Source organism: Saccopteryx bilineata, chromosome 4 (assembly GCF_036850765.1).
Source record: "Saccopteryx bilineata isolate mSacBil1 chromosome 4, mSacBil1_pri_phased_curated, whole genome shotgun sequence".
Classification (NCBI taxonomy): Eukaryota; Metazoa; Chordata; class Mammalia; order Chiroptera; family Emballonuridae; genus Saccopteryx; species Saccopteryx bilineata.
The window spans coordinates 65565298-65591697 of NC_089493.1; the positions used below are offsets into that span (position 1 = coordinate 65565298).

The 26400-nt window shown below is 36.7% G+C and overlaps 1 protein-coding gene across 1 annotated transcript in view; it reads right to left on the reverse strand.

Moving 5' to 3' along the window:
* Nucleotides 1-26400, reverse strand: part of UNC13C (unc-13 homolog C) — a 665319-nt gene that overhangs the window by 122498 nt on the left and 516421 nt on the right. The window contains exons 23-25 of the mRNA XM_066276244.1: nucleotides 23501-23578; nucleotides 11784-11872; nucleotides 4701-4850 (exon numbers count right to left, since the gene is read on the reverse strand). Coding sequence (XP_066132341.1) covers nucleotides 4701-4850; nucleotides 11784-11872; nucleotides 23501-23578 — 317 coding nt within the window. The remainder of the gene's footprint in view (nucleotides 1-4700; nucleotides 4851-11783; nucleotides 11873-23500; nucleotides 23579-26400) is intronic.

Genomic DNA, 26400 nt, shown 5'->3' on the forward strand with positions numbered 1-26400 from the left:
ATACATAATTGACATATAACAGTGTGTAAATTTAAGGTGCACAACATAATAATTTGCTCTATATGCATTTATTTTAATATATGTATATAAGTTTAGTTAATATTCATCACTTCTCATAGTCATCATTCTTTTCTTGTGATGAGAACTTGTAAGATCTACTATCCAAGCAATTCTCAACTATACAATGCAGTAACTATAGTCCCCATGTTGTATGTTATATCTCCAGGACTTACTTATCTTACAACTAATAGTTTGTGCCCTTTGATCACCTTCATCCTTTTCCCCACTTCCCCATCCTCCACCTTTGGCAACCACCAGATAGATTTATTCTCTGTTTCTCTGACTTCAGTTTTTTTGTTTTGTTTGTTTTTTGTTTTTTTTTGTTTTTTTTTAATTCCTGATACACCAACTTTAATAGGTTTAAGGCAGGGGTTGGGAACCTTTTGGCTGAGCCATGAACGCCTCATATTTTAAAATGTAATTCCGTGAGAGCCATACAGCGACCTGTGTATGTTAAGCATTATCCAATAAGAATTTGGTGTTGTCCCAGAGGACAGCTGTGATTGGCTTCAGCCGCCCGCAACCATGGACATGAGCGGTAGGAAATGAATGGATTGTAATACATGAGAATGTTTTATATTTTTAACGTTATTATTTTTTTTATTAAAGATTTATCTGCAAGCCAGATGCAGTCATCAAAAGAGCCACATCTGGCTCGCGAGCCATAGGTTCCCGACCCCTGGTTTAAGGTATCTGTTACGAATTATTTTATTGATGAGATAATGATGGTGGCATCATTTAGCATTTATATAACACTTTGGTTTAGTAACCTCTTCCACTGATATTTCTTATCTATGACTATATACATTTTAGAAGACAAGAACAGGCTCAGAGAGGTTAGTAGTAAGTGAGGGCTTAGATTCAAAGTCAGACTCTTTCTCTAAATCCCCATGTTGTCCCAGACCCCATGCTGTCTCTGACAAATGTATTTTTGTATGAAGTCCCAGCAGTATATAAGGACACACTGCTGCCTAAATATTTACTGAATGTACCAAAATATTACAATGAACTCCAAGACTTTAACCAGAGCTAAACAAACCTGCTTCACAAAGGGCCAAAAGTGGGTCATCTATGTCACGAAAGCCTCACCAACTTTGTGTAGTGCTGCTAAGTACTCTTTGTACTTTTGGACTCAGAAATTATAACCTGGGTTCTGGTTCTGAGAGAGATAGAATTGACTATCTTAAATATTTAAACATATAATTAACATTCAAATAATAAAGTTAATAGTTAATAAAGGCATGTGACATGTGAGAGGCAAAGGGAAATATTTCCAAAATGTATTTTCATGTAGAAGTATTTCTCCTAACATTATAGTATGTGAATACTTAAATATATAAAAGTATATGAAAACAACCTCCTCTGGATGAAGAGCAGAGGTTGGGGTCCCTGAGGCATACCCATGGACTGCTATAGTCCAATATTCCAATTAGCTTAGAAACCGTTGTTCAAGGGTAACATCTCTAGTCTGCCAGTGGCTATTCATTATCTGGACACAAGGCAGAAGCCCGGGGAAATGTCATGGCAGAGCAACAGAATTTCTCTACCTTGGAGAATTCCTAGGATGATGTGAGATGCAACAAATTTCCCCATTTTGCAGCAGATGTGTAATTTCCATTTTCAAAAGATCTGAGCTTAAGAACTGATCTTGTTTTTATGGGCAAGCTCATGTTCTTGGCATGCAACTAACTCTGCTTAGAGTGGAGCTGAACGAATGGGTATAAAATCATTGACATGTTTGCAGCTCTGTGTGGATTTCCACCAGCTGGAAGCTTACAGCTCATTTTATAGACTGGTGAGGCCATGGTGGGGAAAACGAAACATAAACATATAAGATGTCTTACTTAGAGAGGTTGCACAAAGACAAAGAGAGCCTACCCATTTACAATATAACCAGTTTCTGAGGAAACTTTCTCAAAGCTCCCTTGAAGACTTTCAGCCACTAGTATTCATTTTAACTAACAGGAAAAAAAAAAAATGGACATTTAGCAACTGCTTCTTTAATTTAGTCAGAGATAATCAAATAGATAATGCAAGCCAAAAATCATGTACTTGGAACCTGAGCCATCGAGATTTGCTGACCACAGAAACAGTTAACCAGAAAAGTTTCAAATGCTCAGTATGCTAACTGGACGTGGAGAGATCCTGCCATACAGTTGAGAAGGTTTTTATAACTTAACCAGCCTTTCTTCCTTCCCCTGGAAGTGTGCATCCCTCATTGCCATGTGTTCAGACCCAACCCAAATCCAATTTATTCTGATCGTCTGAACGGAAGATTATTGCTTTAGACTTTATTGTGTTTATTTCTATATTTTCCTTATTATTTTCTTGCTAATCTTGAAAACAGAATTAATATTTTAGTTTAAAAAAAAAAATCTCCCCTGACAACTGGCTTTATGGTAATGAATTCTGAAATAACCCTGGGAATTTCTGCAACTCTTCATGACATATAATAACTCTTTCCAAAAATTTTAAATATCTTTCACAAATTTTTAAGGCTTATAAATGTTTTTTCTATTTTTATACGCTGTCTCTACTAAGAATTAGAATAAATTATATGCATGATGATATAGTAAAGTATAATTTTAAGTAGAAAATGAAAACAGTAAAATAACAATCTTAAATATACTAAAAATAAGGGTCTACCCACTTCATGTGTAGCCTCAATTTATAGATGGTGAAATGGATCGAAGGTCCCTTAGCTAATAGCTAACAGTATCAGGATAACTTAAAACTTTCTGTATGTTCTGCAACTTTGGGTTACAGTATATATAAATATACATAATTTTGCTAATGATAGATGACATATCCACACACTGCTGTTAAGATTTCTAACAACAAAAGACATTCTGGTAGGAGTTTTAAGAAAATCAGTATTGCTCTGGTCTGCTTCCCATTCACCGTCACCAAATGGTAGTGTGCTCATGTGATTCAATTTTGATTTGTTCATAGAGAAGAGCCGTAAATAAGACAAAAATTTTAAGGGGTTGTATAAGAAATAAGGTGATAAGAATAAAAGTCTACATCAAGAATCAAATTAAACAAGAAGTCTTTCTCCCCGTCTCCCTTTCTCTCTTTCCTTCCTCCCTTCCTTTCTTCTGTTTGCTAATTCTTTCTACATCCACTTTCCTCACTACGTCCTGCTAAGTTGTTTCCTCATAGAGAACAAGAAAGAAGAGTTAATTTGTCTACTAAATATTGGAATTAAAGTGTTAGAATGTTAGTCTTACTTACATACTAAGATTAGTTTATGACACATTATGCAGATGATGTTTTATTGAGTTATATATTTGGAACCTGTATGGTTTTGTGAACCAATGTCACCCCAGTAAGTTCAATTAAAAAATAAAAAATAAGATATACAGTTACATTTGAGCAAAATAAATGAATAAAAATAAGCAAAGGGAAATGGAATTATAAGTTGTAAATTATAGAAGAGGTTTCTCTTTGTCTTTAAAGAGAAGTATTTATCTTGCTACCTATGTTATTAATTTTCCACAACAATATTAAACAATGTACCATATGTAAACTACCAGGCATAGCACCAATACCTTGGTAGTCATTAAAAATTAATTTTTGCATTTCTCTTCTCCCTTCAATTCTAATTTTAAGTATCACTCTTTTAAGAATTTATGTTTTGGGTTGCCTTAGATCAGTGGCTCCCAATTTTGGACACATGTTAAAACAGAAGTCTTGACTCTACTCCAAACTTATGAAATTAAAACTTCTAAAAGTAGGGACTGAACAGGAACATTTATTTTTAGTTTACTTATTTAAAGAGAGAAAGGGAGAGAGATAGAATGAGAGATTAATTTTTAGAGAGAGAGATAGGGAGAGCGAGAAAGAGAAACATCGATTTGTTGTTCCACTTATTTATTCTTGTATGTGCCTTGACCAGGGATCAAACTGCGAACTTGGCAGATCTGGACAATGCTCTAACCACCCGAGCCACCTGGCCAGGGCCAGAAACATTCTTTTTTTAAAGCAAGCAAATGAACAAACAAAACTTTTTGGTGAAGCACGCCGTCTTTGTTGGTCATAAAGGTTTCCATTCCCACCCACTCCCAACAACTAGCCTGTAATCTCCATGGAGTCAGGAACTTTGCTTCTCATTTTTTTCATTATCTAATGCCTAGAATAGGGTTTGGTACAGATAGGCACTCAGTAAATAGTTATTGAAGGTTCAGGTGGGCAGCAATCTACTTGCCTCCGAGCTGAATTAATTCTGGTCACATTTGTGCCATTCTCTTCTTAAGTAGGTTTCTGAGACAAAATCAGATATTCTGGACTCAACTCACTCTTTTATTTATATCCAACAGGTTGGAAAACAATATGTAATCTGAGTAGCATGAAACCTTAAAGCTCTTTCTCCTCAAAATAACAACCTCCTTAGTTACCAATATTTACTTCCTTTCCTGTATAAAGTCACTCCTGTTTTGTTTTGTTTTTTGGGGGTTTTTTTTTTTTTGGTTTTTTTTTTTTTTGCCATCTATTAATGGACTAAGAGTTTTTGCTATTTAATATATTTTGTAGAAGACTTTTGAAAACTGTCTTATGTAGAGAAAAACATTTTCCCCCTTAAACCCATATCAGTCAAATTTAGGGCAATGAGTAAAGAGAAAATTGGATAGAAAACTTACGTTTTGTCCAAGAAGTCCATGAGAGGTCTTAACACAATCTCTGCATCCATTGCTGCACTGTTCTTATTCGATGCAGAATTCCCATTTGTTCTCATTTGATTTAGTTCAAAACCCATCTGTTTTATACACTCTTCAATGATAAACTGGAAACTAAAAATAAGGAATAAAAATACTAGAATAAAAGCATGTATGCCTTTCTTTGCTCATGTTTTTCTAATTCAACCCACAGCAGTTTGATCTGTTTTGAATAGTGTGAAATTCCTTGTTCGTTCATTTTCAAACTTAATTGTTCAGTTGGAAAAAAATTTTGATGCAAAAGATGCTTACTTGAAACTCGCATATGCAAAGCAGAGAAAAGTAATACCCTTCACCTTGTATGGATGTGAGTGGGGGTTCATGTGGTCCCTGTCTCTCAGAGAAATAGCTGAAGTGTTTCTCTGAGAATTGTTTGGGGAAATGACTGTTCTCAAAGGACACTTGGTGTCTGGGTACACCTTTTTCACTTGACTTACAGGACTCCACACATTTTGGGCTTTCCTCTGACCTCATTGGCTGCTCCTTCTCAATGACCTGACCTTTAACCATTGGAGTAAAGTTGCCAGATTTAGCAAATAACACACAGGATGCCCAGGTAATTTGAATTTTAGATGGTGAATATCTACTTTTTTAATACAAGTATAATTTTATTTTTTTAAAGATTTTATTTATACATTTTAGAAAAGAGAGAGACAGATTGAGAGAGAGAGAGAGAGAGAGAGAGAGAGAGAAAGGAGGAGAAGCAGGAAGCATCAACTCCTATATGTGCCTTGACCAGGCAAGCCCAGGGTTTCAAACTGGCGACCTCAGTATTCCAGGTCAATGCTTTATCCACTGCGCCACCACAGGTCAGGCTAGATGGTGAATATTTTTAAGTATAAGTATATCTCATGCAATATTTGGAACATATTTATACTAAAATTTATCCATTGTTTATCTGAAATTCAATTAATCCTACATTGTAATCCTCCAGACTCAATCCTTGGACTGCTCCATTTCTTCATAAAACAATCACTTCTTTGGTAATCACATCTGGTCTCATGGCTTTGTGCCATCAGTATACTGGTAAATATACATCAGCAAACATAAGTTTTAATCTGAACTCCTGACTATTTTATTAAACTGCCTATGAAAACTTTTCACTTAGAAGTCTAAGTTTCTCTTATATGCAACATTCAATCCAATCCATTAGCAAATCTTCATAAAATATCCTATATCTGAGCATCTAGTACTACTTCTACAAAATTATCATAGACCCACCCACTATTACCTTTTATCTGACCGTTTGTAATAATTTCCTAAATTGTCCCTTTGTTCGACTCTTTACAGATATCCCGTTAAAATAGAATCCAGATCATGCTCCTCTCTTGCTAAAAATCTTCAATGGCTTCCAGATCCACTCTGAACAGGGGTTGGGAAACTTTGTGGCTGAGAGAGCCATGAATGCCACATATTTTAAAATGTAATTCCATGAGAGCAATACGATGACCCATGTACGTTAGGCATTATCCAATAAAAATTTGGTGTTGTCCTGGAGGACAGCTGTGATTGGCTCCAGCCACCCACAACCATGAACACGAGCAGTAGGAAATGAATGGATTGTAATACATGAGAATGTTTTATATTTTTAACATTTTTATTTTTTTTATTAAAGATTTGTCTGTGAGCCAGATGCAGCCATCAAAAGAACCACATCTGGCTCATGAGCCATAGGTTTCCGACCCCTGACTTAGAACAAGGCTACAATGTATTTTATGGACTTAATTAAAGCCAAATATAATCTGGCCATGGAAACCCACTGAGCTCTCTTACTAATTAGAAGAAAAGAGTTCATATTAGTATTTCAGTGAAGTCAGGCTCATTTCTCTCCTCCCACCACACACAAAGATTATAGAGCTCATATTATTTGAGAAGTATCCAAATCTACCAGTTGCTCAAATTTGGTATTGAAGCTTATGAAATTTCACTATATAATGCTTCCATTATTAATTAAATTGAAAGAATATAAATATTTATTTACTAATGCATGCCTGCATTCTACAAATATTTCATAAATACTTACTATGTGCCAGTCTCAGTTATTAGGCACTGAAGATACTTCAATGAAAAAAACAGATAAAATTTCTTGTTTTTATAGCACACATGAGACATTTAATTTTAGAATTTATAGTATGGAAATATTTTTGCTAGCCTGATGTGAAATGTTTCATTTTTCTAGTTTTTGGTTTTGCTACCTAATATGGGAAATCTTTGATATATTTTAAATGATCTCAACTTGGATGTTTTTCTTGCTTCTGGAGCTTTTATAGCAGGTTTATAAATATTGGACCATAATTTTGAGCATATAGGCAAGGCATGATTCTACTTCTACCATCGTGTTGGCCTGTTTTTGTCTTTGGCTCCAGATTTCTCTTTGACTTGCTTTACTGTTGACAACATTCTTGCCGCTCCAGACTTGGCATTTGCATTTGGTTCCTCTATCCTCTGATATCAGCCTGCCCCTATGGATTTGCTTTATTTCTAGGCTCCCTGCATGGTTATCTAATTCAACATCCTCTTTCCAGCTCAGGTCCAAAGGAATCCAAATGCATGACCATTTGGCTTTTATCTGGCTAGACCTGCCTTTGGACTTTTGTCAGGCAGTGGTAGTGGTGGAGGTGGACAGGATGGTAAAGAGGTGAGAAAGGGGATGGTGGAGGTGGTGATGTGTTTATTTAGTGAGGGTAGAGATGGTAGGTAGATATTTTGGGTAATAGAAGAGGAAGGTACATAATGCTGGGCATTTTGAACTGTTCATTTACCACTGGGTCATAAGTGATTCTGCTGAGTGTAGTAGTAGTAATCACCTTTGAAATAACTACTTTCTTTTGCACTGATTCTCAAATCAGTAGAGGATAGATTGAGTAGAAGGTACAATTCTCACATTCCTATAACAAGCTCTGTGTGTGGGATTAGGCATAAGGGGGAAGGGTAATCAATGTATGGAAGATAACGGCATCTGGTTTTGGGAATAGATCAGGGTGAACTAACACCTGCATTTTATCTAAAAATCTTTTGTTTCTCTCAATTTCTGGTAAATTCAACTAAATAATTCTGTATCCATTTATTTGGTTGAAAAGGTCTTTATTAATCTGCTTGAATTATTGCCAGTTAATAATAACAGATTTGTGAGCACCTAAGTAGCCAAATACTCACTTTTTGGAAGAATTCCTATAAAATGTTTCTGAACTCTTTGTCCAATTAATCCAGCCAGCTGCTGGTACCAAATAGATCATTAAAAGAAATGTAGTAAATCCTCCTCAAAACAACAACAAAAACACCAGTCTGCAAAATATATGTGTAAGCAAAATCCTAAGTGGTACAAGTTATGAAAATTTTAATGTTGGTCAAATAAGTTTGTAAATATGATATATATGTTTGCTTGCTTATAGTTTGCATTGGGTGTGGGGGACAGGCTGTAAGCAGGCAGGGTCCTTATAGCCTAAAGCTTAGTTTTAAGACTAAGCTTTTCCCCACACCCTTGATTGATTATATGATGTGGGGTGGTGAACTCTCATGAGGAATCCCATTATGCCTCAGATAAGTGACTTTGTATCAGAGGCTTCCTTGTTTGTATATTGGATTAAAGGTTTTGATTTCTACACTATAAAGTGGGGCAAACTGGGAGCTTGCTCTCTGGGTTCCTGAGATTAGCATTAGAGGAGAGAACAGAGAAAGGAGAGCAGAGAAAGGCCATGTGGAGGAGGCCAGCCAAGATGGTGGAATGCTAAAGGAGAAGCCAGTTTGTGCAGGGAGAAGGAGATGGAAACAGAGGTGAATAAGGCTGGTGAGCTAGAAACCTTAGATTCTAGGAAACTAGGATAAGTCAGTAGCTTTGTGGGCACTGAATGAGTGGGTTTTGGAGCCCAGTGTGTGTTTTTACTTGCCCGTCAGGTGCAAGCTAAGAATAAAGCTAATGGCCCACCAGTTCTTGGCTTCGTTGTTTCTTTACCAACTGTCCGAATCCAATGCGAACCAGCACTGGCCAGGCTGCAGTGATGGTGGCTGTGGCTACTGGCTTTACATTTAAGAACATCTTTAAGATAGCACTGAAGTGGTATTACTGAGTCTCAGTTTCCAGGTGGGTGGGTGCTCTGTGACCATGTCAGGAACCCAGGAACCCAAGCTTCAGATGTGTGTTTTGGCTTTATTGCAAAATCATCCTACTAGGCACATATAAAATTACTTAATTGTGGGTTTTAATAACACCATATGATTTAGGGCTTGGACAATTAATTATGTACTTAATTTCAAAGCTCTAGTCCACTAATTTAGACACTAAGATTTAGACTTAAATTATCCAGTTTAACTTCACAGTATGATCTCACTGATCATTATGTACTTACCACCTACCCTCTGTGTGTGATGTAGACCTGGTTAGTAGTGTAGGAAATAAAACCATAGCAACAAGAATATAAAGATTATTCTTTTTATAAGGAAAGCATGACATGTGGGTTGTTTGTTCCCATAAGTCTAGCCCTAATTAAGCAAAGTATTAGAGTCTTTCTATCTTTAAAGAACAATGAAGAAATAGGCCTTGGCCGAATGGCACAGTGGATAGAGTGTCAGCCTGGCATATAGCCATCCCAGGTTTGATCCCCTGTCAGGATACACATGAGTAATGAACATTTGCTTCTCTTCCCTTCCCTCTCCCCCTTCTCTCTCTTTTCCCCTCTTGTAGCTAGTGGCTTGATTGGTTTGAGCATTGGCCCCAGGCACTGAGGATAGCTTGGTTAATTCAAGTGTTGGCCCCAGATGATGGTTGCAGGTGGGTCCTGGTCAGGGCGCATGTGGGAATCTGTCTGTCTCCTCTCCTTTCACATAAAAAAAAATAATGAAGAAATATGTAGATACTGGATAACCAAGAATTTCAATATCTAGGTTATTACAGCTGGCTTTATATGACTGAAATACTTCAAGTACCCTCCTAAGGACACTACTCCTTATTTCATAACTGAAATTTGTTCCAATTCTTTCACATAATAATTCAGATTTTAGCCTTTGTAATCTGAATATTCCTGCCCTACCCACCAAACAAAATTAAACAGGCCAAAACAGAACAAAAAGTACTGGTTCATAAATATGACTTGATAGAAAGTAATTTAAATATATTTTTTCTATTTATATTCTAGTTTCTATTCTGTTTAGTCATCTTGTTTCAGATAAAGTTCCAAACACCCCTAGCTATTCCTGACTACTTTTTTCTCCCTTTAGCGTTGCTAAATAATCTCTATTTTTGTCTTTCTAGCTGAAGCCAACAGTCTTTCTGCTAACACATATTAATTCACAACTGGAATAAAGACAGATAAGCCTAAAATAGCTGACTGAAGGCAGCATCACTAGGTGTCACCCCAAGTCAGAGGCAACGAGCCCCTAAATGTCTGGGACAATGTCTGTCTCTCTAACTCCAGGTAAATAAAACCTTTAAATTCCTTATTAACATTTAGGCAAAGGAAGCAGGATAGTCCTCATCAGCTAATAACATAAAACAGAAGGCAGAGTAACTACCTTAAGCTCAGCACAGCAAAGCTGCATCCAACTCAGCACCTGAACTATGCAGATGGGTTCCACAGGGACTGTGGACACACCTCTCATACTGAAGAGGAGGCCAAGTATGGGATTTTTCTTTACTTTGCGTTATCTCGATATCTGAGTGAAAATATGATGCTTTCAGTGTCTTCTACATTTTAGTCTTTGATTTAAAAGGGACACAACTGATCCATAAATGTTTATTAAAATGTAACTTTCCAAAACACAATAAGTGATGAGTTGAATTCGAAAACCCCTTGTCATAAAAGTAATTTTTAGTTTCATTTGATAACTGAATGCATAGTTTAAAATATTAAGTCAACATTTCTTGAGCTAATATTTAAACCAAATGTTTTATGACATTAACAGACCTCTTCAAATATATGGTTGCTTTCCTATCTATTTTTAACATTTGAGGATAGAATGATGGCTTTTTTCCTAGAGGAGCAAAATGAATTTGATACAAGATGAACTTCTTCCACTTTAGAACAACACCATGGATAAGCAAATTTACTTTTCTTTTAAATAGAGAAAATATGTATGTGTAATTTCCCAAGGAGTAGTTTTATTAAGATTTCTAAGCTGTGGCCTGACCAGGTGGTGGTGCAGTGGATAGAGCATTGTCCTGGGATGCCAAGGACCCTGGTTTGAAACTCTGAGGCAGCTTGAGCATGGGCTCACCAGCTTGACTGTGAGGTTGCCAGCTTGAGCATGGGATCATAAACATGACTCCATGGTCACTGGGTTAGCCCTAAGGTTTCTGGCTTGAAGCCCAAGGTCAATGGCTTGAGCAAGGGGTAGCTCACTCGGCTGGAGTCTCCTGGTCAAGGCACGTAGGAGAAGCAATCAATGAACAACAAAGGTGCTGCAACTATGAGTTGATGTTTCTCATCTTTCCTCCTGTCTGTCTGTCTGTCTGTCTCTCTATCTCTCACTTTAAAAGAAAAGGATTTCTAAGCCCTGAAACCTAGAATCCTAACTGAATTCAGCTTTGGGTCTGAAGTTCAGTTATTTGGTAGCGCAACCACATTGATATGTATGGCATGAATGCGACTCATATTTCTTACGTACATAAAGGTTTTCTTCCTTCCTCCCTCCCATCCTTTATTATTTCAGCAGCCAAATGGTAAGCTCTAAAAACTAGAATTGCAAACAGGAATGAGATTTGGTTTTTGCCAAATCTCATTTGCCCTTATGAAGCATATAGGAAAGTGAGGGAATCAAGCAATTAAACTGTAACTGAAAGCACAGTGTTGTAAGTGCCAACTGACTGAAGGATACATGGACATCTGTGGAGCATATAGCGAGATAGCACTCTAAGATTGCAGGGTCAGGGAAACTTTCCAGAGCAGATGATGCTTAGGTTAAATGGATTTAGCCAGTCAGAGGAGAGAAACATCATTGAAAGCATACATACAAGCATACTTACTATTAATTGAAACCTAAAGCCCTTGGATAATAACTAATTAGGCCACTTACCTTTCACCATAAGTAATGCTGAGCTCATCTAGAACCCCACTGAGTTTAGCTTGAAGTTCTTTGAGAATAGTACTAGCTTCAGGATCGAGCTGCAGAGAGACCATAAACAATATCACTTAGGAGTTCTGAGATAACATGTTTTTCTCTTACAAGTATTTTGCTTGTTATAAGATAATGTTAAATAATAGAACACATGTGTACTTTTTTTCTTTCCTTTTTTATTTTTGAAATCAAATGCAAAATTTAGGAAATTCTAAACAAATCAGAAAAGTTTTTATATATGAAACATTGATCAAAATGCATAGCATGCATACAAAAAAAAAAGAGCTAGATAGCAAAGCCTTTGTTGGTTACAGCAATGGGATGCCAGGCATAACAACATGACCTTCAAAGGCATGGTAACTTCATAACTTAGAAAAACTAACAACACATAACAAATATATGTGTTGCTTTAAAATACATTTTCATCTTTAATAGCTCTGTAAATAAATATTCCCATTAAATTTTTTTTAAAATCGGTAAGAAATTAATTTTGAGACTGCATTGTGCCGCACTTAACGGTGTTTTCATATTTTTCCAAGTATGGAATTAAGTATATATAATAGGATAAACAAGTTATCCAGATTCTCCAATGTTTCTTTGAAAGTGAGAGGCTTGACTTCTCTTTTTGGGTATCAATTTGCAACTCAGAGTTCAAGATTTAAAGTTTTACACCTATTTTTTTAAAGTTTCTCTTCTAATATTTAAATATTTATACCTTGGAGCTAAGCTATTCAGCTAATTTGTAGGCAAAAGAAAAATAATTAAATAAAAATAGCTTTCTTATGCTTATTCTGACAGTGTAAACTTTAAAAGCCAACTTTTTATTCGATCTAACTTCTTAAAATAATGTTAATATTACAAAATGTTACACTATAAATAAACAAACATCAATCAATTTGACAGATTATTTTTATAATTACTATTAAAGATCAACACAAACTTTACTAGCATTTAGAAAATTTTATCCTGTTTGTTAATTATGCTTTTGCAAATGAGTTGTAATTAGAATGACTTTAATGAATGTATTGTATCAAGGTGATAGAAGTTCATATAGATGGAAATCTCGATTATTCACTGATATATGTCAATCTTCCCTTGAGTCTTTAGAAATTGTTTCCTACTATTGATATCTACAGAGGCTAGTCTATATTTGAAAAAAAAAAGAATAAGATAAAGCCCACTTTTGGGAATAAAACAAATGAAAGGGGGGCTTAACAGCAATAAACCTAAGGACATCAAATATAAGTGGAATCCAACATCAGTTTAAACCCCTGGAACCAGCCCAGGAACCAAAAGTAGAATGCACTGATCCTGTAATTCTCCAAGAGCATTTTCTAGTGCTAAATAACTGCTAGTGAGAAATATTATTTATTTACCTTCGCTCCTGGGTGGCTTTAGGTTGTGTTGATATGACTGAAAACGTTGGAATAGAAATAAAAAATTGTATTTGACATCTGATGCTTTACTGGTTATATCAAAGTAATCCTTGCTGCCAATTTTGACTCAAATCCAGGTAATTTAAGGATTGGTTAATTTCTGCCTCTGTATTACAGCCAATATGATCCTTCCAGACTCTGTTTTTCAGTCTTTTTCATCAGATAGGCTTAGAGCTACAGACATACAAGCCACCATAAGAGATGTAGACTTTTCTGGGAGTTGAAAAATTAAAATACTCTTGATCTCATACCTTCTGAAAGAAAGTTCTATTGAGCTACAACTGCAAGGCAGTGATTCAGAAAGACAGTTAAGTGCCTGTTTAAAAAGACCTTACACTAATATACATCTTAGCACAATTAACCTAATAAACCATAACTCCTCAACATTCAACCAAAACAAACAAAACCAAAACAAAATATATGTGGATCATTTGACCTAATCCTGAAACCATGCAAGCTGAATGTTTTTTGTTATACACATATTTTATACCATCCAATCTTGGTAATATAAATCACTTGTCTGGAAGATGTAGCTGGCAGGCAAGATATATTTTAAGTTGTTTGTTCTTAAGGCTCTTCTACTTTTCCTTTAAAAGCCAATTCACTTACCACCTCCTTTTGCAAATTTTCCTCCAAATGTTGTTCGCTCCAGGAAGTGAGTAGCTTTAGCTTCTGCAGTACCTATGCTTTCTACTATTGTTGTCTACATAACACTCTCCTCTAATTGTTCTCACATAAATCTTTATCGGCCATGGTGAAACACTGTCTTTTATTTCATCTTCTCTCTAGGTGTTTTTGTCAGTGCCCTACATGCCTAAGCATTTACCAAATATTTGAGGAAGGAGGTAAGGACAGAAGGAAGTATGCATAGATTCCTGCAAAGAAAATCTTGATATCCAGAATGCTCCCTCTCCTTGGAATGATACTTTATAATGTCTATTAGTAGAAAACTTTGGCATTTGAAATCTTTCATTCCTTGCCATCCCTATATTCTGGAGTTACAACTTAGTCCTGATTTCAAATATTTGTCTCTCTGACAGACCATGTCAGGTTATGTCCTGAGATTTGTTTGATTCCAAAAATATGGTTACCATACTCACACTGCATGTTTTTTTCCAGCACAAAATATTTCCCTAAAGGATGTATATGTTATTTCAGCCACTTACAACAGCAATTGTGTAACCAACCATGTAGGTCTTGCTAGATTCTTAACTAGTTGGTTGGAAAGTGGCATTTAAACTCTTTTTTTAAAAAATTATTTTTATTTATTTATTCATTTTAGAGGAGAGAGAGAAAGAGAGAGAGAGAGAGAGAGAGAGAAGGGGGGAGGAGCAGGAAGCATCAATTCCTGTATGTGCCTTGACCAGGCAAGCCCAGGGTTTCGAACCGGCGACCTCAGCAGTCCAGGTCGACGCTTTATCCACTGCGCCACCACAGGTCAGGCGCATTTAAACTCTTTTAATAACTCAGTACAAAATCTTGAAAAACTAAAGGCTATATGGAAGAAGTTAAGGATCTTTAATGTAAACTTTACTCCTTTTCCACAGTGCTCATTGCTATTTCATTTTCTTTTTCTTTTCTACAGGCTACTAGGCTGTCTTTCCCAGTATCAGCTCATCATTGTCAGGGTTTCATTATTTGTTTATCCAAAAAAATGGAGATAAGGGAGGATGATGGCCCTCATCTTCTCAGGGTCCAAAATTGGATCATTAGTCTGGAAGGCTTCACACTCTCAAGATTTTTGCAGAAAAAAATCATTTAATAAATGCTAATGGCATACTATTTCTAGGAGAGTAAGTATCCTTTCCAACAAAAATAGTTGCTCAACTTGAGCCTGTTTTCTTCTAGATTTGTTTAATCAAATATCCCTATTTTCCATCCCTTCAACATTATTTTTATTATCCTATTTTATAAATAGGATAACATTTATGTTAAAATAAAAACTAAAAAAAGTAATAAAAGGAAAAACCCAACTAATTCGAAACTACCTTCTTATTGACATCTTGCTAATATCTTTTCTACTCTTCAAATTGCTCACAATGTAAGTGTAAAACTTGTTGCCTCCACAACCTTAACTCTTATATATTCATTAATGGTCTGTAGTGTGGCTCTGCTCTAGACACTACCAACTGAAATGTTCACACACAGGTCACCAATGATCTCTTAAATACTGAATCCAATAATTTATTTTGTTTATTCTACCCAGCCTGCATTCATCCTGTTGTTTACTCTGCTTCTCAGACTCTTGTTTTCTTGCTTCTCTAGAGATTGTCTTCTTCTACCACTTCTATTTTTCTGCCTTTGATTTGTCTCTTTTATGGACTTCTTCTATTTATTCTTAATGCCCTTCCATCTTCCCTTAACAGTCCCCCTCTCCTATATTTTCTCTTCTTGAGCAATCCTCCTTTTGCCTATGGTATCAAATGTCACTTCTATGCTAATGACCTCCAAATTTATAATCTACAGTGCTAATAGGATACCTGGTACATCATGTCTAATTTCCCTTGTATCTATTAGCTTTTTCCACTTTGATGACCACAAGTTCAACCTAACAAAGAACCATCTTATTACTTGCCCATCTTTAACTTATTTCTCTTATTGTCTCTGATTTGATTGATAACACACAATTGTTTAAGGCAGAATTGTGAAAGTCATCATTGGCTCCTCTTTCTCTTCTTCTCTTCATGTTCACTGAGATACCCAATACAACTAGGGATCTCTGAAATGTCTCCTCTATTAGTCATATCTTCTTTGTTTTCTGATGCAGAATTTTTCTCATTCAGATTATATTGCAATCAACTCCAAGTTGTGTTTCTGTTCCTGTTTTCCCTCTTCTATTTCATCCTCCTAACTATTCGTAGAGTTGTTTTTAATAAAGCCCAAATCTGATCATGGCACCTAATGACCTTCCCAGTGGCTTTAAACTGGGGGATTACTTCAAGCAATTTCATATAAATATGTCTGAGCTCTTGCTATTTCTTTGGTTTTGAAAAGATCACTTCTCTCCAGACCTTCTATTCGACCAAAAATTTACTCATACTAAAACGCCTGGCTTAACTTAAAATGTATGATGAGAAATCAGTAAAATTCCCTAGTGAATCCAGCAGGAAGGTTTTTTTCTTTGAAATGCCCTGAATTACTTTGTAGATCTACAGTGTTCAGCATGAATTGTGGGGTCAGTTGTCAGAAATAAAAGAATACATGTTCCTCTCTACTGCAAATGGACATGGCCCAGCTCTACCAAAATTGCCCCTTAATTTGGTTCTTTTTATAATGCATTTGAAGAGAGACTCTCCCATAGAATTTATAAGATCATGATTAGAGAGAGACGGTGGCATTTTTCTTATGCTATTCAGATTTGAATGAACTGTTACAGTAGAGGTATCAATTCTATAAATTCAAGCTTCTAACTTTTTGGTTTCAGAAAACTGAAAACCATCATTAGCTGTCTCTCACCCTAGTTAAAGAGAGTATGTATAAATCCAGCTGTCATTATGCTTCAAATCAACCAAATGCCTTGAGATATTAAATCCAGTTTGTTAACTAATTGAAGAGATAGGTAGGAGAAAGAAACCAGGCAATACCTGCATACTGCTAAAATAAAAGGCCAGCACTTCAAACTTTAGTTCTCCTTGTTATCTGCTGCCATGAATCTAAAAATAACTCATCATTCAGCCAAATGATATGTCACTTTTGAGCTTTGTTTACATAATAAAAGACTCAGGGTATACGTTATTCTTTGAATTGTTGCAGAATAAAATATAATGAGTACAACTTTCATTTAAAATATATTTTCAAGTTTAGAAAGTGTTGGTGATCCTCCCTCCACAAATCTTACTTCTTTGATTGTTCTGACTCCCCATTAGTAAACTTGGAATTCTTTGAGGGTGGGTCTACTTCTTAGAAATTATTGTATCTCTCTTGCCTGATGAAACCTATAGTTCATAATCGGTGCTCAGCAAATAAATGTGTGTTGAATAAAGTAATAAATTCTGTCTTCTGTTTTTCATGAGGAAATCAGCTCCAAGAAGGAAGAAATGCTTAATGATATCCAGGTAGAACAAGGTTTCTGATTTTATTATTATTATTATTATTTGTGTGTGTGTGTGTGTGTGTGTGTGTGTGTGTGTGTGTGTGTGATAGAGACAGAGAGAGGGACAGATAGGGACAGACAGCAGACAGGGAGAGAGATGAGAAACATCAATTCTTTGTGGCAGCACCTCAGTTGTTCATTGATTGCTTTCTCATATGTACCTTGACCAGAGAGCTACAGCAGACAGAGTGATGCCTTGCTCAAAGCAGATGAGCCCGCAGTCAAGCTGGCGACCTCTGGTGTTTGAACCTGGGTCCTCCGCATCCCAGTCTGAAGCTCTATCCTCTGCGCCATCACCTGGTCAGGAAGGTTGCTGCTTTTAAATAGCTCTAAATGGGTGCTAAAAGGGATAGCTGCTCTAATTGATGTTTTTGCAAGATCTTACTCTCTGTAAGCTCCTTAAGACCTAATGCATTTGTTTTTAAATCTTTTTATTTCTTATCTTAACTCCTGTCCCCTTCCCCATAGATAAATATAAATAGGTAACAATAGGCCCTTCAATTAAATAGGAAGAACTTGGCAAATTACTTTAGGAGACAATTTAGAACTAAAAGGAAGACATAATACAACTACTTAAAATTGTCTATTTTATTACCTAGTGACATCTAAGACATACTTTACTAATTTTATTTTGTAATTGCTATAAAAGAGAAAAACTGCAGATCGATTCTCATTAATGTATCAACTAATGAATTACATCTCTATTTGCATTAAGGAGAACATGTTAAATCAGAAACCTGAAAATAGAGCTTAGCCTCTTTATACTTATACCACCTCTTTAATAAGATTAAATAGAAAATGTAAGCATAAATCCCAAATGTTAAATGTTATTTGTTTATGACTGCAATTGGCCATCTATATCTTGAGAATATTATATTCTTTAATTCAAATATTTGCCTGAACTATTGCATGCTGTCTCAAGGTCCTCTCAAACAACTGGATCCCATGTGTTCTCAAGATTCAAAACATATAAAGCAAGTCAGGATAAGACAGCGAGGTGTTCTGAGCCATTTCCTGGTTGCTGTTTTAAAAGCAAAGAGCAGTAATTCTCAAAATGTGGGCCACTGGCCAGTAGCATCAGCATCACTGGGAATTTGTTACAGATGCAAATCATCAGGCACCCGACCTACTGAATCAGATACTTTGGGGATGGAATTCAGCAATGTGTGTTTTAATAAGCTTTTCAGGTACTTCTCACGTAAGATAAAGTTCAAGAACTACTGGCATGGAGGATTATTTCCATTAAAGCAGTGATCTTCAATCTCCTATTTCCTGGTAAGGATAAAGTTGAGAGGATAATGCTAAGTGAAATACGACAGAGCTTAATTTTGTCTTCTCTGGTCAGGGGTTGCTTGGCTGAAGACTGAGTCCAAGTGGTTAAAAGATTTTACAATGAATTTCAATCAGCTACATTCATATGCTTTCAGGCACTCAGATGTAGTTTTTATTAACACATCAAATTCATCATTAAAAATGACAAGTAATGTAGATACACATTTCTGAAACAAAGAGAAATAATTAAGTTGTTCATTAAAATATAAACATGTTTAGGATAGGTATGGTTATGTTCCAGATTCCTTGGCCCTGTTCAGAAAAGATTACCATGATGAGATGAGTCAAAAGATTCAATCATTTTTTGGAGACATATCAATAAAAATAATGTTATTATTCTGCAGTTGCAGAATGAAAGAATTTAGCTTACACACAACCCCACCCCCCATATTCCTTAAATGTCTTAATAGTGGCTGCATTCTAGAATTTGAAGTGCTGCTGATAGGGTGGCTGGCCTAAGGATAATTATGGATTCTACCATTCAGGAAGAGTGAACCAGGACAATATTGTGAAGGAGTAATACATCATCTGCTTACGTAAAACAAGTAAAATTCTTTTTTTTTTCTTTTTCATTTTTCTGAAGCTGGAAACAAGGAGAGACAGCCAGACAGACTCCCGCATGCACCCGACCGGGATCCACCCGGCACGCCCACCAGGGGCGACGCTCTGCCCACCAGGGGGCGATGCTCTGCCCATCCTGGGCGTCGCCATGTTGCAACCAGAGCCACTCTAGCGCCTGGGGCAGAGGCCACAGAGCCATCCCCAGCGCTGGGGCCATCTTTGCTCCAATGGAGCCTTGGCTGCGGGAGGGGAAGAGAGAGACAGAGAGGGAAAGCGCGGCGGAGGGGTGGAGAAGCAAATGGGCGCTTCTCCTGTGTGCCCTGGCCGGAATCGAACCCGGGTCCTCCGCACGCTAGGCCGATGCTCTACCACTGAGCCAACCAGCCAGGGCCTACAAGTAAAATTCTTATAAATCAATTAGTACATTGCAGGTTCTGGAGAGTTTCATAACAAATCTATTATGACTTCCTAAAATTAAATTTTGGATTATATAATTTTTTTAATGTACTTGTATTTTCTTGATCTGCATCTAATTTGTACAATTAAGTCCTTTCCATAGGCTGTAACAATTATGAAAAAAAAAAGGATACAGACTTGGTAATTTTTTGCAATTGATATGTACTGAATATACACTCATGATATAATGAAGCCATCTAAATAATATAAACCAAAATATATCTGTTTTACTTTAGAGCTAGTTGAGCTTTTATAGGATAACACTATCATTCACCAATGAATAAAAATTATTACTGGGCATTCTGATAATCATTTTATTGTTATTGTATGATAAAGGGACAGGTAATGCAGCTTGGGGATTGTGGTATAAATAATGTAACTCTATTCAAGTCAGTCCATATCATGGGTTGGTGATTTTATCTGTTAATATAGTGATTCCCAAAACTGTATTTACATAAAAACATCACCTGAGATTTTTTTTGAAAAAAAGACTCTGGGCCCCATTCGTACAGGTTATTTTTGATTCAGGGTTTGTGTGACTTTAAAAAAAGAGTCTCTAGAGTAATCAGAGAGTTGTTATGCCAAAACCTGCTCTTAGTTTTTATGCAGGGAAGCATGTTGGAAAGTCACTTTATAGGAGAAGAAATTTAGTGGTTTGCTCTTTCCTTTTAACTTTTTTTTTTCCCTAAATAGGGCATTGGAAAAGAATGTGTCACATGGCTTACAGGGATACGGTGCATGCAGCTGTTAACTGTGATTGCTCATGTGACACTTCAGGAGCCATTGTCAAAAGCATCAACACAATATTGTTGTTGTCTTAGGCAATGTTTTCCTCTTAGACTCCATACAAAGAGTAACTTTTTCTGCCCCCCCCAAAAGAAAGGTTTTTGAACATTCTTCCTGTTTGCAGAGGGAAAAGAGACTACTCCTGCAAAGAGCAAGCAGCTGCCCCAACCGCCGTCGGTTGGAGCGCTGAGAGCTGCAGCATCATGCGGCCAGGCCTGCCAACTCTGCTCTTCCAGACAGTCTCAGAGGCAAGAAACGTTGTTCTTAGAAGCCAACAAAGTAACGCAGCATTAAACACTATTTTGAGCAAGTACACAAGCAATCATTTGCTAATTAGATTCCTGTGGCAAGAAGTGCACATCCTAGCACAAGCGGTAGGGGACAAAAATAAGAAACTCCTAAAAGAAGGGTAAGTTCTAGATTGGAAAATTTCCCTTTGCAATACCAATCAAAGCTTTGCAACCAGTTCCAGCGTGAGGAAAAAACTGGGAATTGGCACTAGTACACACTGTATGACCTTTAAAAGCTTTAATAAGCCTATATTAATACCACCTATACTTTTCATATCAAAGGGTGAAATTCTGTCATTTTCAAAAAAATCCTTTTCATCTTTATAAAAGCCCCAAGTCAACAAATTTAGATCCTGCCATTTGTAGATGATTGTGTTGAAAAGGCTCTGCCTATTCAAGATTCTGGTGCTTAGAAGAAGCTAGGTGTAGCAACAAGCACTTCTAACGTAATTCCGTATGAATAATAAAGCCTGTTTCTGTCTGGGGGGCTGCACATTACACTCAGACTTGGGTTCAGGTCTTGCTTCCTCCTGACATTTTATCAAACCTCGTGCAATGCTGACTGGGTCTGCCTAAAGCTTTTTCTTAGCAGCAGATTACAAGAGACAAAAATGGAAAAGAATGAGAGGGAAAAAACCTTGCATAGAAAGGGAGACAGGAGAACATAGAAGAGCATAAAGGAGAGAAGGGATGAAATATATTTAAATGTTGGAAAGAAAGGAGTTAGGGTTCATTCTTTCCCTCTGACAGATTATATCATTAGAAGCTAGGCATTCATTTATTTAATTAAATTTTTCCTTTAAGTTATGTATGAGGAATTTAGCAATTAATATTGCCAGCGTTATGAAGGGAGAAGGCACCAAGTTCAGCATAGTTATCTTCATTATTTCCATTTTAAGAAGAGCCCTGTGATATTGCCATAAATTTGCAAACTAAATTTATAATGTGAAACCTGCAGAGTCAAGCTGGAGATATTATGTGAAATAAAGAATCTATTTTTGATAGGTGAACAAGCCACCCCACAACTTTTCTGGTTAGTGGTTTGGCCCACACAGGTTTTTGGTTGGTGTGTGTGTATGTGTGTGTGTGTGTGTGTGTGTGTGTGTGTGTGTGTGTATATATATATATATATATATATATATTACAGGTATGATTTGTTTGAGTAATATGCAGATTGACAATATATCACTCACATTAGAGTTTAACCACAAAGGGTAATAAAATAGTAGCAGAATTAGGAGAAATTTCTAGAAACACGGCATTTTAAATATAACCTCATCCATAAATGATCTGCAGTCTTTAACATTCACTAAAAGGACACAGAATTTCTCACAAGAAATTAGTAATTTCTTCACTACTTTTCAAAACAGTCAGTGGACTTAAAGTCTGAACATAAAACATAACTAGAATTACAGAAAGACTCTCCACTTATGATCTTCAATTGCTAGTACTCCCCTAATACAGCACAAGAATTCTGACGATGAGGTTGGTGCTCTCAAACCATGCAAAACCAGTACCATGCTTCAGGGAACGAAGCTTTACTTTATACAGATTAGGCTGAGTCTGCTGTGGCAGGAAGCACAGCGCATGAACATTTGTTACGGAAGTGCCACACCTTTGCACATGTACTGAATGCTTCTCCTCTGTAGGATGCTAAATAGCAAGTTCATTTCTCAAAAGACAGGCTTGTGGAGGACAAAAGTCATGGGGGGAGAGAAATGTAGAAATGTCTCTGTGGAGTCCACTTCCATGCAAAGAGGCCCAATCTTAAAAGAAGCATTCTGGGCCTTCTAAATTTAGAAATAAAAGAGTTATTTGCTTTGAAATCCAGCCTAGTTTTATGTATATCTTATACACTTACCACAACAAGAATCAGTTTAAGTAAAAATCTTATCCAGAAATATCCCCAGATTCTAATTAGCCAACATTGGGAATTTTTAACAGAAGGGATCATGCAGGGGGAATGCCCCCTGCATGACTGTCACCCTGGCACTGTCTCCAGTCCTCATTCCCCAGATGCTCCCGTTGGTCTGTGAAAGGAAAGACTGTGGCAGCAGGAGGAGGCAGGTGCACTGTCCACCTGATCCAAATAAGCAAATGAGAGTAAGTAGGAAGTGCAATGGTCTTTAGGTTTGGGTGTGGAGATGGATCAGCCAGGTAAAGGATAAGGTGCTTATTATCACAAACCTCATAAAAGAATCTTTCTCCTTCCTTCTTCTGCTCATGGAAATGCAAGTCAGAGATGTTGGACAAAAACACGACACATTACAGACACAGCACACGACACATTTTGGACAGAGACTTTTAGATGTAAACAAGAAGCCAGCAATATATCAAAACTACCAACGCCACAAAACACATTTCAGAATGAACATTGATAGCAAGTGGACATTGCACAATATGGCAAAAAATCTGCACTCTGTGGCTGGCACTTTACAGATCATTAGCATATATATTTAATTGTGTGTATATATATGACTATATATATATTACAAAAAGTTGTTGACCATCTTCCTCCTCCCATTTACACTGCTAAGATATTTACTAAAGTATTCTGTTGAGTGCACAATAATCATCTCAGTTACTAATGGGGTTTTAGATTATTATCATTTCCACTCTTTAGTTAAATCATGTAAAAATTGATTATGAACATTCAAATAGCAAAAAGATATGCTGCTAATGATCTATATTTTGCAAATGCAGGCATAAGAACATACCTACCTCTTTTCCTCCCATGGATTCAAACATTTTTTCCAACTGAACCCGCAACTGTTGAATATTGTTCATCAGTATACAGGGCTTTGAATAAAGCAAATAAAAGACAAGTAGTGTGAGAATCCTTTACACACTAAATTATTGAATGAGTTTACATTAAATATGAGCTTATACAAATATGAGCTTATACAACTATCAATGAAGTCTTATTGTATTTGGAAAATAGAATAATTTTCTAATTTAAGAGTATGCTTTTTAACAGTTAAATGGAAGAGGAAAAATGTAATGACTGCTTTACAGAATGAGATTTAGTAATATACTCAGACAATAAAGTATTGACAATCTACTACCACAGTTTCTTTTACTCTTAATATCATGGCATTTTATACTTAGAAATTAACCTAATTCTGTTTAAAGATTTATTTTGTAAGTAAATCAGAAAAAAACAAGAACTACATGATTCCATACATTGGTGGAACATAAAAACGAGACTAAGAGACATGGACAAGAGAGTGGTGGTTACCAGGGGTGGGGGGAGGGAGGACGCAGGAGGGAGGGAGGGAGAGAGTTAGGGGGAGGGGGAGGGGCACAGAGAAAACTAGACAGAGGGTGACGGAGGACAATCTGACTCTGGGTGAGCAACACCACCAAATTTTGTTGGTATGCAACAAAATTTAATGACAAGATAACCTAGACAAGTTTTCTTTGAATATATGTACCCTGAATTATTAATGTCATCCCATTAACATTAATAAAAATTTATAAAAAAAAAAGATTTATTTTGAGAACAGATTAGTTTAAAATATTTTACTTTTATAAAAAGCCAAAACACTATCTGAAATTTTTAAAAAAAGATAAAGGACTCTCTTAGGCTACATTGGTATTAAAGGCCCTTCTTTATGTGGTTCCAAAATATGTTTCCTTCTCATCTCTATCTATTACATTGTGATTATCTCCAACTCTGCAATTTATTTCCCCCCAAACACCTGCACTTTCCAGATGCTGTGACTTCACTTAGCATGTGGCCTCTTCACTTAGTCCCTTTGCCTAAGTGAATAAAATCTATCATTCAGGTTACAGCCTTCTCTTCCCTAGACTGCACCCTTTGGCCACTTACTTGACATTACTTTTATTTTAATTTATATTTGAGTGCTTTCCACTCTCTCATGAGCTGACCTTAAATGCACTGTGTGTGCTGCTTTGCCTTCTCTGCCTTTTTTCTCACAGAGTATTGCACAGAGCCTTCCACTTGCTTGCTACATGTTTCTTGACTTGTTTCTGAGAAGGCAGAAATGTAACAATAACATAAAGATGCAAAAGTGTTGTGACAGGACTGGATGTGACCTTTGAATATTAGAATTAATTTATAATTGAAAGAGCCCTGGCTGGTTGGCTCAGCGGTAGAGCGTTGGCCTGGCGTTCAGAAGTCCCGGGTTCGATTCCCGGCCAGGGCACACAGAAGAGGCGCCCATCTGCTTCTCCACCCCTCCCCCTCTCCTTCTTCTCTGTCTCTCTCTTCCCCTCCTGCAGCCAAGGCACCATTGGAGCAGTTTGCCCAGGCGCTGAGGATGGCTCTGAGGCCTCTGCCTCAGGCGCTAGAATGGCTCTGGATGCAACAGAGCGACGCCCCAGATGGGCAGAGCATCGCCCCCTGGTGGGCATGCCAGGTGGATCCGGGTCGGGCGCATGCGGGAGTCTGTCTGACTGCCTCTCCATTTCCAGGTTCAGAAAAATGAAAAAAATATATATAATTGGAAGAGATAATTCTGAATAGTTATAGAGTGTATTTTCTGCATACTGGTCCCAAAGATCTAGTACATCAAAGGAAAGAAAAAATAAGAAAGAAAGAAAAATAGATAAACCTTCCAAGGTTTGTGGAAATAAGCCAATAATGAATCAGAGAGAGGCATGCAAAGGGCTTACAACCTCAAAGAGGTGTTAGCTCTCATAAGTGGAAAGATAGTATTGTTGCTTTAATGGCTTTATTGACCTTTGAAAACTTCCTACTTTACTTTTAAAGTGACCACATCCTAGCTTCGACTTATAAAAACGATTTTAAACTTCTTTTTGTTCCCTTGATTCAATCACATAAACATTTGATTTTTAAAACACAGATATCTATTTATCTTTCGTATACGTATGCTGTTTAGTGAGCAGAACCACACATACCACAAATGATTCTGATCTCCTGCCATGATTGAAGGCCACTTGATTTAGGCTTCATTCTTTCTATAGCATGTATGACCCAAAGTTAAAAAATGGAACCAATAAATTGTTTTCCACTAGGGAATATGGGTGCAGGGGCTTTTATTTTCATAGCTGAGGAAGATATGGCTTGAATTTAAGCATTCCCACCAGGGAGAAAACGAAGACTAAAGTAGGACCTTAATGAGAAGTATGAGACTACACGGGTGAACAGCTTTATCCCCCTTCTGTCCCATGGGTCCAAGTGAGCTGGGTAGGCTCTTCTATGATTATTTGATGTTAACATTCAAGCTTATCTTTTTTTTGACACATATAACAGTCCTCCAGTGCCAGTTTTAGATATAAAAATTTAAACTCCAAGCCTTTTTAATGTGATAATTTCTGATGGAAAACAGCTACTGAGAAACAAAATGAACATAGACACTTGGGCTCACTTGACGTGGATTGCTATTGACCCCAGAGGAGACGACACAGAAAAAGAAGAGGCAGTTATCTAGAGGGAGATTCAGCTTTCCCTGACCTTGAAATGTTCCAATCTCAATGTTATTGAATTAGTTCATTAAATTACTACTGAGAATTGAATTATGCAAATCTAGCTTAAACCTAATCATGAAACAGCTTTTACTTAAAAACACCTCCATAATAAATAGAAAACACACAAACAAACAAACCCCAAAAGATACCTCTCACAGTAAAGGGAA